The sequence below is a fragment of the Cebus imitator genome, unplaced genomic scaffold (genome assembly GCF_001604975.1).
Source record: "Cebus imitator isolate Cc_AM_T3 unplaced genomic scaffold, Cebus_imitator-1.0 Scaffold131, whole genome shotgun sequence".
Taxonomy (NCBI): Eukaryota; Metazoa; Chordata; class Mammalia; order Primates; family Cebidae; genus Cebus; species Cebus imitator.
In genome coordinates this window covers 1,665,152-1,678,051 of record NW_016107446.1, presented here as the reverse complement: position 1 = coordinate 1,678,051, position 12,900 = coordinate 1,665,152, and the positions used below count along the sequence as shown (strand labels likewise).

Sequence of the window (12,900 nt, the reverse complement as noted above, 5' to 3'; positions counted from 1 at the left end):
CTGCTCTCAATCCAGTGCTTCCTACTGGGTGCAGGATTATTGATCACATAGGGTTTGTGAATGGGAGGGTGTTTCAGAGGCTATCTGCAAAATTGCATGTAATTTTTCTGAGGAAAAGAGCATAAAGCTTTCATCAGACTGTCAGAGGAGTCTGTGACACACAAAAGTCTAAGACCCATTCTGAGTGGCCCCTCTAATGCTGTTAATCTCCTCCCCCATCTCATTCCCTGCAATTCTGCATAGGCTGAGACCAGACTCCCTCCTATCAGCAGAGGCTCAGATCCTTCACTTAGCCGCGCCCCCCACCCCCCCACTTCCTCTTCTCCCTCTTCTCACCCAAATGCCACCTTTCTTTCATTCACTCAGGTTGTTTACAATGCAAAGAATATTCTTAAATATGCTTGAATTCCTGGAACAAGGTTTTATTTTTTAGATAACTGTGGCTCTGAAATCAACCACATTTCAGGGGTTTTTTCTATTGCCCTTCATTTCCTGGATGGTAATGTTAAACAGGTCCAGCTCTAGCTCAGAACCAGAAAGGTTCTCTGTCGAATGACCGGAATCCTCCAAACCATGTTCTGTAACCACAAATCATTTTCAACTAGCCTTTCTTGCTGATCGTATGTCTGGCATTTCACATAGGCTGCATTTTAACAAACTAAGACCTCTCACCAGGCCCGTGGTCTGCCTGGGTAGCGGTGAAGAATCTCAGGGTGGTAACAGAGAGATGCCTCTCAAATGCAACTTCAAAACATCAAGGGAACAAGAAATATCACCAGCTTAATTTGCACCCAAATGAATTCTGAGACTTTTCTTTTTAACAAAATGCTTTATTTCTATCTTTAAATGAGATACATTGTTAGGCATTCCCATGAAATATCAAAAGGCATTTACATGTGTCGTTTTAACTCTTCTTTTTTGATCACACAAAGTAGGTAGAAGAGATCTGCTGAAATAGAACAAACCAGAAACCAAGTAGTGTAAGGCATTAGGAGATACATGAAGAGAATCAATATTGGCTTCTTGTACAGCGTGTGGCAGGTCATGGTTAGTAGTCGTCATAGTTGACACTGGCTCCATGCCTAAAACTGTAGGGGCTCCGGGGACCAATTGCAGAGTCTTCATCATAGTGACGTTGGTAGTAATCACCATAGTACTCATGTCCATTTCGATCTCTGTTAAGCCAATAGGTGATATCATCTTCAAATTTCTGGAGATAAAGAGAGAGAATGATAGAGAACGGATTTAAGCACACACAGTCCCCTAAGACCTAATCTTACCTATGCTTTTCTCCATGGTGGTTTTTCTTCAATAATTAACAACCCTTAGTGAGAATAACTCTTCATTACCTTATTCTTGTGCTCAGTGGCCAACACAGCCAGCAGTATTCACTCTGATAAAAGCTATCTTTTTCCAAAGGAGTGCAGGCGCATACCTTTGCAACGTTTTGTAAAATATTTGCTAAATATACTCCAGACTTAAACTTTTCTTTCTTGGTAAATCAAATGGACAGCTGCCCAAATACAGTAACAACTTGGCCTGACCCTCAGGCCACATCTCATTGTGGCAAATACTGTTTTATCTTCCTACCCCATTCCTGTGCCTGGTTCTTTATATTGCATGTAGTAGATGCTTAATAAATGTTGCCCAAGTTAGATCAACCACCGCACTGGCCTATTATAGTGCCAGGGCAGAGAACTGGGGGTATAGTTGATGGTGACTCTTATACATATGTGGTTGGTTAGAGTATACACAGATGTCCTTATTCATTCCACAAACACTATGAGATGGGCACCGTGTGTCAGGCCTGGCCCTGTGCTGGGCACTGGGGGGACTGCCAAAAACAGGATATCTGCCTTCAAAAAGCCTACTGTTCCTGAGAGACAGATACGAGAAGAGACAGTTGCAGCTAATAAAAGGGATGGAGAAGCTAAAGCCAAGTAAGAAGTGTAGAGTGATGCTCAGGTTTTTGGTTTGGGCAACTGATCTTTGCTATTCATACATTTTTTTTTTTTTAAAGGAGAGGCTAAATTTTCTTTGGTGATAGTGAAGGTGCAAGATTAATTTAGACTAAGACTCACATGATGCTCAGGACGTGGCAAGAGATTTCGTGTGAGAGCAAAAAGGCAGGGAGATGACAGATGGGCTGGGTGAACGGGTCATGCAGTGTGGGGTACAGGGGAGTTTTTCTCCGTGCGTGGTCCATGCACCCCCTACATCCAAATCACACATGCAGGTTGTCAGGCACCAGCCGCTCCATGCCTCCTGCGTGGAACTTTCTGATGTCTGGGTCTCGGCAACCTGTTTTTATTTTATCAAGACTGCCAGTGAACGTTAATTGATATATGAGAATTTTGTGAGGCTGAAATCCCCAGCCTAGCCCATGACTGTGGTCTCTGGGGCTCAGTGGTCATCCACGCTTGGTGGCTAGTGGGCCAACTAGTGCTGGGCTAAAGAGCATGATTCCAGTGTCTCACTGTCATTCTCTACACCTGGGGTCTGAATCATCTGAGCACACCCCAGCCTCTGCCTTGGGAAGGAGGACACTGACTTCTTTGGCTCCATCTCTAGTTTTGCTTCTCCCATTATACAACATTTTTGGCCATGGTGAAACATTCTTGCTTCTTGGTTTTTCTCATTTTATTTTATTTTTTTAAGAGGGAGTTTTACTCTTTCGCCGAGGCTGGAGAAGTGGTGCAATTTCAGCTCACTGCAACCTTTGCCCCCACCCAGGTCCAAGCGATTCTCCTGCCTCAGCCTCCCAAATAGCTGGGGTTATAGCCATCCGCCACCACGCCTGGCTAATGTTTTTTTTGTGTTTTTAGTAGAGACAGGGTTTCACCATGTCGGCTAGGCTGGTCTCTTAACTCCTGACTTCAGGTGATCCACCCACGTTGGCCTCCCAAAATGCTAGGATTACAGGTGTGAGCCACCATGCCCGGCCTCTCATTTTAGAAATTTGAGGTTTTAGCTTAAATATGTATTTTCAAAAAAATTTTTAAATGTTTGATGAATACAGAAATAATGTAGACTCAGATTTTAAAATCTGTATGTAAGAAAAGAGCATAGAAAAAGAAGATCATATTCCTTTGCCAGAAACCACCACTAGTGAGACTTGGACGTATTCATTGTAGTCTCTTTAGTGCATGTTGATTTATTGTAGTCTTATTGGATCCTAATCTTTATGCTGGTTTTGTCACAGAGATTATTCGAGCAGTTGCTGCGTGCTAAACTCTTTTTTTTTTTTGAGATGGAGTCTTACTCTGTCATCCAGGCTGGAGGTGCGATCTCAGCTCACAGCAACCTCCACCCCCCAAATTCAAGGGATTCTCCTGTGTAATTCCCCTGAGTAGCTGAGACTACAGGCGTGAGCCACCATACCCAGCTAATTTTTTGTATTTTTAGTAGAGACGGGGTTTCACCCTGTTGACCAGGCTGGTCTCAAACTCCTGACCTCAGGTGATCCACCTGCTTTGGCCTCCCAAAGTGATGGGATTACAGGCATGAGCATTGTGCCCTGCATGTTAAACTCTTAATGCCCATTTTAATCATGGTCATCAAAGAAATGCAAATTACCAGAAGAGGATACAGCATTTGCATCTTCAAATAAGTAAACATATATTTTTAATTTCCAATGAGAACACCAGATATTGCTGAAGATTCTAGGAAACTGTTGCTCTTACATGTGACTCACAGGAACGTGCAATTTGCAAATACTCGGAGACGGTTAAACGTGATTCCACCCTTGCCCCAGGAACCTCACTGGGAAGAATGTGGTCTAAGTAAAGGACAAACTCCACAGAGATGCAAATAATAGCACCTGCCTTTTGGGTTGTGAATGTGAAGTAAGTTCATACCTCTGAATACTGAGGATCATTCCAGGCTCAGAGTTTGGCTATACGTGTTTAGCTGTTTGCACAGCAAAGGAAAAAAAGCAAAAAGATACTTTGGGAACAAGTCATATGTCCAATGGCTGGAAATTCGAAGGAAATTATGGTATAGCCACACGATTTCATTTTATGCAGCCATTAAAAATGATACATCTAAGGGTCTTAGTTTTTCCTTCACCTACTGCAGTATTGTGTATACACCATCTAAATGAATCATGTTCCCGTTTTGAAAAACACTTCCAACTGCCCAGTTGGAGGTGCTGCCCATGAAAAGCCTATTTGCTCCCTGGTGGGGCTGCACAGGCCACGGGTCCTCCCTCTACATCTCACACAAAGAGCTCAGCCTCCTCAGTCACTGTGGATGGATGCCCACACGGCCACATCTATGACTTCCACGGGCTGCCGTCTCACCTGTGCATGCACCTCAGCTGGGAGCCTGAGATTATAAACTCTTTGTACTTCATTCAATGAATACATCCACCAAAGCCATCTAGGGGCATGAACTGTAAACCATCTTTTCCTATAAGCGCATTGTCAAATTTTCCCCAAAACGTCTACAAAGACCCATCCCCTCTTTACAAGTCCTTTTTCATCTCTTTTTCTTATCATCATAGATCTGTCATCCCTGTTGTTTCTGACAGTCTTCAAGGTAAAAGTGAAAAGGTTTTGGGGGATTGTGAGTTATTTTAAGAATACCCGGACAAAACTGTCCAGCCAAGTTAAAAGCGTTCCCAGGAAAGTCAGATTACCAATGAATCTACGTCCCAGCCATTTTGGTCCATGACTGCCCTGCGTTCTGCCTCCTGAACGTGCCCTGGTGGAAACTTCCAGCCATCACCCTTACGCTATAGGTAATGTGATCCAGTGGCTGACAGCACTCAGCATCAGTGCTCTTATTTTAGGAATGAACAGCAAAGCTGAATTTTCTGCTTCCTATTTCCCTGAGCCAGGCCTCCTCCCTGCCACTCTGCCCTGTGGAAGCCAGGCCCGAAGACAGAGGCAACACTCACCGCTTCGTCAAAGCCCATGTAGAGAAACTGCTGGTACCACTGCTGCACCTCGGGCCGAGTCCGGTCCCACAGCTGCCGCTTCTGGCGTTTCAGGCTGCCGAGGAATTCTTTGGCTTTGTTCTCATCAACGGCCACGCTAGTCTTAGTTGGAACAGGTGCTGAAATCATCAATTCCCCATCCCCAAAACACAAAGAATGATTATTACCTTCCTCACTCGCAGTGAATCCTGTTATACATCCCATTCCACACCACCATGGTTTCGACCCTCAATTTCATTCTTACTTGCATGGGACAATGTGACACAGCCTGGTAGCATCAGTCACCACGCCTCCTGTGAATTCTATTTGTTACAGCCCTATAAAGGGGCATGAACTAAACTTCAGCCTCTAGGTCCTCAGGGTAGAAATGAAATTCAGCTCATCCCCTGCAGCCCTCTCGCTCCCGGGACCCAGGCCTTTCCCAGGGGCAAGTGGCCCACCCCTCAGGCTCCGCGTTCAGGAAACAGACTGGATATCTGGTGCCACACAGGTATACTGGCATGTCCATTGCATATGCAAACACAAGAGGGTTGTGCTTGGCTCAGGAGATTATGTAAGAAAAAGGAACCGGAATGATGAGACCCGGGTGAGCAGGTACCAGCCCCTGCCCAACAGTAGAGCTGATTCTCTTACCAGGCTGCTGGGACACAAAGTCCCCTTAAGCCATTGCCTCTCTGCACCTCACAGTCTGACCATTGATGCAGGGTACTGACCCGCACCCTCACATTGCTGCTGCTAACGTTTTTCTATCACAGTCTCAATTGTTGAAACGGAACCACTTCTGCAGGTGTGCTCGGGGAAGCCACTGTGCCGTTAGGTGTTCTGCCCTGCTGTTATTTTGAGCCTCTGTCCCTTCGTCTATAAAAGCAGATGGACAGTTCCTCTTGATGACATTAGGAAAAATGCACAGGATTATGGAAATGCAGGCCTGATGTGTTTGTTGGTCATATGGATAAGTAGCAGCAGGGTTTTTTGTTTGTTTGTTTTTTACAATCCCTTCAGGGACTGTTACGTTGTTTTATACACAGTAGGTGCTCAATATGTGTTTCTTGGTCTGAACTGAGTAAAGGCTGTGGGATGCACATGTAGGAGTTGTGACTGTCTCAGCAGCTTGCTCACCTATGACAAGCTGGCTCTGTGAGGGCGTTGTTCACCCCTGGGCATCCGTGAGGAGAGGCTCCCACAACCCCACAGCAAGGGGGGGGACCCTCTGAGCTGCCTCAGAGATTGGGGATGGAACAGGGTTTCATGGGTGGCTGGAAACCCAGGGAAAGATGCTGAGACCACCTCCAAGGAACCCCTTGCCCTCAAGAGGGTCCGCCTGTTCTCCAGCCATCTGCTGGGGGGTCCCTGAGTAGCAACTGGGGAGTATGGGAAGAATGACTAGGAACCCACTTGAGGGAGGAAGTTCAGCCTGCTAGAATCCCCTGTAAACTAGGAAGGAAAGAATAAGTGATTAAATGGTCACGTCGGAAATATGGTAACACTTTTTCATTTCTAAGGGATTTTCCATTTTACAGATGGAGATGAAAGCTGGGAGAGGGAAAATGACATTCACAAGACCCCACAATTGATCCACCTGATCTGATTATGGCAGGTCCGGAACCTGTGTGTTGTGACCCCCAGACTCTTCAATTTCTATGACATTTTGCTGCTGTCACATTTATCTTGAATACATTTTTCAAAACAGAGGCTAATAACAAGAAAGGCTTTTCTGTTTGAAACCTTTCCCCGAGAGCTCATTGGATACAGGGACTACCGTAACAATGCCGTTCCACGCCTGCCCCACCAACCGAGGCTTATGTGTTCCAAAGATAGTCTCTAAAGTGCTTCATGGTTCTAAAATAAACAGCATGCAATTAACACTGTACCTCTGTTTCTTTTATTTTTGAGTCCACACTGACAGCTTTCAGAAAAATAACCTTCAGACATTTACTGGCACTAATATTTATCTAATAAAAGACCACACCACATATCCACAGAATAAGCCCTTCATATCTGCTAACCTTCTATGGAGTAAGCACTTTTGATTTTCCAAATACAAGACTCCAGTGAGCACATTCCATATTGCCATTTCATTTCCATCCAGTTAAGAATGCATCCCTTACCCATTTGGGAAATATTTACCTTCTCGTTTTTGAAGCATCAGCTTGAGTTTATTTCCACTTATGCCACCTAAAGGAATGAAAATTGAAATCCATATCAGAGTTACACTGTACCCTTCAGTTTATCAAATGCAGAAGTCAGAGTGGGAAAAAAAGAACTGCAGGCCCCCACCCTGATTTGGCAACTTGGTAATATCACCGTATTCAATGCTTATAGTATTCCCTGTCCAGCAGGACGGACAATTCAGGTGGCCCATGGCTAATATTGGTGATAAGGACCACAGCTGACCAAGAGCATTATGATTTGAGCTAGTCAGAGTGATGCTGTTCTTTTAGCCCCGTGTCTTGCTATGAGGGGCAACCATCTGTCATGCGCATCTTCCTGCAAACTTTCACTTCATGGTGTAATACATTGAATAGTGTCCTCCTGAAATTCCTAACCACCAGAAACCCCTGAATGTGAGCTTATTTGGAAATGAGATCTTTTCAGATATAATCCGTTAAGGATCTCAAGATTTTTCTTTAAAAAAATTTTTTTAACAGCCTGACTCATCACTGAGAGAGTCTCAAGAAGTTATACAGGATTTAGACGAACAGAAATCCAGTGACTAGTGTTCATATAAAAAGTGAGGATCCAGAGAGGTCGCCCATGTGAAGATAGAGGCAGGCAGAAATGGGAGTCGGGCCCCCACATACTGGAGAACTTGCTTTCGCTCTCTAAAAGTGCAGCCCACTTTTGTAGCTTGCCCATCACCCTAAAACCAAGCATGATTTGTACCATTTGCTGTTATTTGTATTCAATTTTAAAAGTATTTCTGATCAGCTCAATCATTTTTAATATAAAATACCTTGTCTGCCCTGATAGAACACTCCCCTCCACCCAGTGAACTGGCTTGCGGACCTATAGAAGCCTCTGACTCTTAACTGTTGCATGCAGACATGCTGACTTTGTAGGTAGTGAGCAGAGCATCTTCAGGTGTAAGGAACCGGAGTCTGGCCCCAGATTGGAGGTAATGGTGACCACTTTCTCAGCCTCTCCTTCCGTGGGCAGGCTCCAGGGGGTCTAGAAAGGTATGGAAAATTGTGTTTGCATCTGCAAAGGCACAATTTTCTGGGAATAGGAACCGTAGCTTTTGCCAGACTCTCAAAAGTATCTGTGACCCCAATAAAATTAAAAACCCCTGCTTTGTTTGTGAATTCCATCAATAAAGCTGGGAGAAAAGAAATAAATGTTTTAAAAGAGAACCTCTGCATGAAGGAGTTGGGGAGAAAAAAATATCCACAACTAAGAATTACAAACTGGCTGCCCTACGTGGGGATGCATTTTATTAGCATACCCAATGTTTACAAATTTTGAATTTGAAGACCTCTGAGCCAAGTCACTCAGCACATCCATAGTCCATAAGCAGCCACCTAACCTACTAGCCTCCTGTAGCATCTGGATTAAGGTGCTGCCTACCTGCCTGCAGAGTCATTGGGCCATCCAGGGAGGCTGCTGGCCTGTCCTCTGGGACAGGACAGGGAACCTGCTAGAAATTACTAAGTCTATTTCCTGCTAAGTGCCTCCCTCGTAATTCACGGGTATGGTGGACACACTTTCTAGCCGTTCAGGGAGAGCCCCAGTACATACCGCCATTCTTGTAAATGAATTTTGCTCTCAAAAGTGTTCCAGCTTGGATGATAATTACATGGCCATCCAATTTTTCGAGGTTTAATGGCATGGAAATGGCTTCGTAAGATCTCTAGGGACACCCTGAGGGCGGTGGTTGCCCTCACACCTTCCCTAGGAGGGCTGGGAGTCTGCCGGGTGGCAAGCTAAGATATCAGCATAGTGCACAGCAGCATGTGGGAGAGCTACAGTGGTTTTTGTTGCCTATGCTCAGGTCGGTCTACAGTGACGTCGTTGTTTAAAAAGCAATTGCAATCTTAGGCTGTTTAGTAAAGGATAATTTAAAAAAAGACAGTAACTGTCCTGTCTCTGTACCATCACGGCTCTGAGCAGACCTCTTCTCTACTATTTAGTTCAGTTCACATCGTCTGACTTGAAGAAGATCATAGAAAATCTGGAGTTGTGGTCAAAGGAGTGTCCAGGGAGGACTAGGGCCCAAACATGTGTTATATGAGAAGAAATTAAAGGAATTTAGGTGTTTAACTTAGAGAAATAAAACTTCTGGGGCTGGGTGCGGTGACTCAAGCCTATAATCCAAGCACTTTGGGAGGCTGAGGCGGGTGGATCGCTTGAGGACAGGAGTTCGAGGCCAGCCTGGCCAACTTTGTGAAACCCTGACTCTGCTAAAAATGCAAAAAATTAGCTGATGTGGTAGCACATTCCTGTACTCCCAGCTACTTAGGAGGCTGAGGCAGGAGAATCGCTTGAACCTGGGAGGCCGAAGTTACAGTGAGCCAAGATAGCATTACTGCACTCCATCCTGGGTGACAGAGTGAGAGAAGAAAAGAAAGAAAAAAAGAAAGAAACAGAGAAAGAAAAGAAAGAAAAGAAAGAAAGAAAGAAAAAGAAAGAAAGAAAGAAAGAAAGAAAGAAAGAAAGAAAGAAAGAAANAGAAAAAGAAAGAAAGAAAGAAAGAAAGAAAGAAAGAAAGAAAGAAAGAAAGAAAGAAAGAAAGAAAGAAAGAAAGAAAGAAGGAAAGAAAGAAAAGAAAGAAAGAAAGAAGAAAGAAAGAAAGGAGGGAAGGAAAGGAAGGAAAGGAAGGAGGGAGGGAGGGAGGGAGGGAGGGAGGGAAAAAACGAAGCTCGTGGGAGAAGAACAACAGCTTTGAGGGACCACTGGGCCATGGGTTAGGGCATGAAGTAAGATTTCCAACACCCAGACGGACAGCCACCCAAGATAGGACAAATGGCCCTGGGGGATGGGGGGGTTGAGATTAAGAGTTGCTGGAGGTGTCTGAGCATAAACAAAGGTGAGCACTTGACCAGGCTACTGTAGAGGGGATTTTCTAGTTAGATGGGGGTGGGACTACTGTTAAACATTCTACTTCCCTTCCAAACTTACGTTCAATGAAGAAATCTATGAAAATATTTGCCAAGGCAGACAGATATGTTCCTTGGCACTAATAATAGCATTCATTAATGTCTTAACATTTGTCAGTCTCTAATAGCTCACAGGATAGTGCATACAGAATTAAGTATGGCCCCTCCATCTGTTTGCCTTCTGTAAAAGTGCTTAACAATTAATGAATGAAATGTGGTCTGATGTTGAAATAGACATCGAGTTTAGGCATTCGCAATGAGGCTGCAATTTCTTGCAGCAAATGTATGTCACTATTACTCCAGAAACGAGAACTTCGCCAAACCTTAGCTATAGACTGAAAAGCACAAATAAATCCAAAATTATGAATTATGAACGTTGATACTGTGCCAGGTAGTACACACTGAACTACATATTGGTACATATAATTGGACACTACACTAAATTTGTTTGAAGAAAAGAATAAGGAACAATAGAATGGCTGTGATTTTTTTTCTGTATTATGGATTTTTCACCCAATATCATCAGCTGTTCATTCTAGGCTGCAATAATCGTCACTCCTGAATTTATCCAATCCAGTTACCCAGTATTAGCTCTACCAGCAAATTCAGAACTGCAAGTTGCTCCTTTGGAGGTGCTAAATATTAATAAATTGATCAAGTAGGGGCCACGGTCATTTTCTTTATTAAATGTTTGTGAGAAACGGAGTGGTGGTTCAAGCCTATAATCCCAGGACTTTGGGAAGCCGAGTCAGAAGGATCACTTGAGCCCAGGAGTTTGAGACCGACTTGGGCTACATAGTGAGACCTCATTTCTACTAAAAATTAAAAGAAAAAAAAAAAGGTAGTCAGGCGTGGTGGCATGCACCTGTAGTCCCAGCTGCTTGGGAGGCTGAGGTGGGAGGACTGCTTGAGCCCAGGAGATCAAGGCTAGGCTGCAGTGAGCTATGACAGCACAACTGTATTCCTGCCTGGGCAATAGCATGAGACCCTGTCTCAAAAAAAAAAAAAAAAGTTTGTAGGTAGCATAAAGAGTCACCTTTGGGATTCTACATCAAGATTTTCTTTGCATAAGAACTTTCACCTCCCAGGTCAGTGATGAGATTTTAACTGACTTCTATCACTGAGTTATTGATAAAAACTAAATAAAATACCAGCCAGTGCTCACTCAACTTATTCAGATGTGCTTTTTCTTCTTCTTCTTTTTTTTTTTTTTTTTTTTTTTTTTTTTTTTTTTTTTTTTTTTTTTTTTTTTTTTTTTTTTTTTTGAGACGGAGTTTCATTCTTGTTGCCCAGGCTGGAATGCAATAGCACCATCTCAGCTCACTGCAACTTCCACCTCCCGGGTTCAAGGGATTCTCCTGCCCCAGCCTCCCAAGTAGCTGAGATTACAGGCATGTGCCACCACGCCTGGCTTATTTTGAATTTTTAGTAGGGACAGGGGTTTCTCCATGTTGATCAGGCTGGTCTCGAACTCAGGCCTGCCTCAGTTTCCCAAAGTGCTGGGATTACAGGAGTGAGCCACTGTGCCTGGCCCAGATGTGCTTCTTAAAATGCCAAGAACAAAGAGTTGGGGGCAGGTAAACTATACAGTGGGAAATAACTGACTAGCTTCGCTGGTGGTTCTAATGTGGAACAGTAATCTTCCCTGCCTGGACAGACCTCGCCACCTCCCTTGCTGTTCTAGCAACCCTGGGGCTCCACCCCAGGGCTCCTATTGAACGTCCCCTGCCTCGTCTCACCTGGAGTTCAGTTTTCATACCTGTTCTGAATGAGCAAAACACAGAAACTAAGCAATCGAGTGAGACTTCCTTTTACATTAGGCAGTGCCCAGCTGCTTTGCAGCAGGTCAGCGTCAGGCTCAGGATCTTGGGCAAGCCACTTTACACACCAGTAACTCTGAGGCCGCAATCCCTGCCTCCACAAGGTGTAAGCTTCAAAGGCAGTCATGTGTCCTTGAGGCCACTTGTGAACCATAAAGGCTCCTCTTACTCATTGAAGGTGGTAACTCAGGACAAACCACGGTTTCAGATTATGGTTCCTAAAGTGGGGCCTGTGGACCCCAGTGTTCAGGTGTTGGAGCACCCATCATTCTGGGTGTGCGTGTGAATGGACGTTTTACAGAGAGCCAGAGGGATTAGCTGGGAGCTCCACAAAGCAGAATGGATTAAGCATGATTCCTTTAAGAGCCTTTCCCCTGTCTGGGGTGTGAGGCCTGTGCCCAGCTTTGCAAACTGCAACTTGACCCAGCCGGGAAGCTCAAGTCAACTTGTTGCCAAGCGACTGCCTGGAAGGGAATCGCGGTGATGGTGCCATTTGCCTACCCTGGGTTACCAGCTGCGTAAAGCCCCCCACAACCCCTTTGCTCTTTATGTTAAGCCCCAAAACACCACCTTCCCAACCTTCGGAAGCCTGGCCCTCCTTTCCCAAGGTTGCCCCGCAGATCTGAAAGCCTCCCCGCCCTTGACCCCGGTACTCTCTCCACCTGAACTCGTGCAAGTGCAAAACCCTAGACCCGGAGCCCATCCCACCCCATTGGCCCTGCCTGCGCTAGGGATGGGTCCCTGCGCCGCCACCCCATCACCGATCGCTCTCCCTAGGCACCCTGGAAGCGCCACGCGGGACGAATCCCTGGTGCCGCTATCAATCAGCCTGGCATCGTCCCGCTCACCTGGGCCCCAGCACAGGAGCAGGAGCAGCACCAGCCCAGTCACGGCCAGGACCGCGGGCCGCGCGGGGGAGGCGACCATGGCGGCGGGGCGCGAGCAGGAGGGCGAGGGGCGCACTTGGAGCTGCTGCGCGGGAGGACTGGACGCGAGAGACTGGTGCGAGCGGGCCGGCGCGGCCGCGGGTTATTAGTGCGTGGCTGCT

At 45.5% G+C, this 12,900-nt stretch overlaps 1 protein-coding gene across 1 annotated transcript; it reads right to left on the bottom strand.

Annotated features, from left to right (window-relative positions):
* Nucleotides 1-809: 809 nt before the first annotated feature.
* ECRG4 (ECRG4 augurin precursor) lies at nt 810-12,880 on the bottom strand. The gene is made up of 4 exons (XM_017541105.2): nt 12,701-12,880; nt 7,067-7,114; nt 4,901-5,058; nt 810-1,210 (listed from the first exon to the last, which is right to left on the bottom strand). Exons 1-4 carry the CDS (start codon nt 12,777-12,779, stop codon nt 1,049-1,051), a joined length of 447 nt encoding a protein of 148 aa, XP_017396594.1. The 5' UTR covers nt 12,780-12,880; the 3' UTR covers nt 810-1,048.
* Nucleotides 12,881-12,900: the final 20 nt, after the last annotated feature.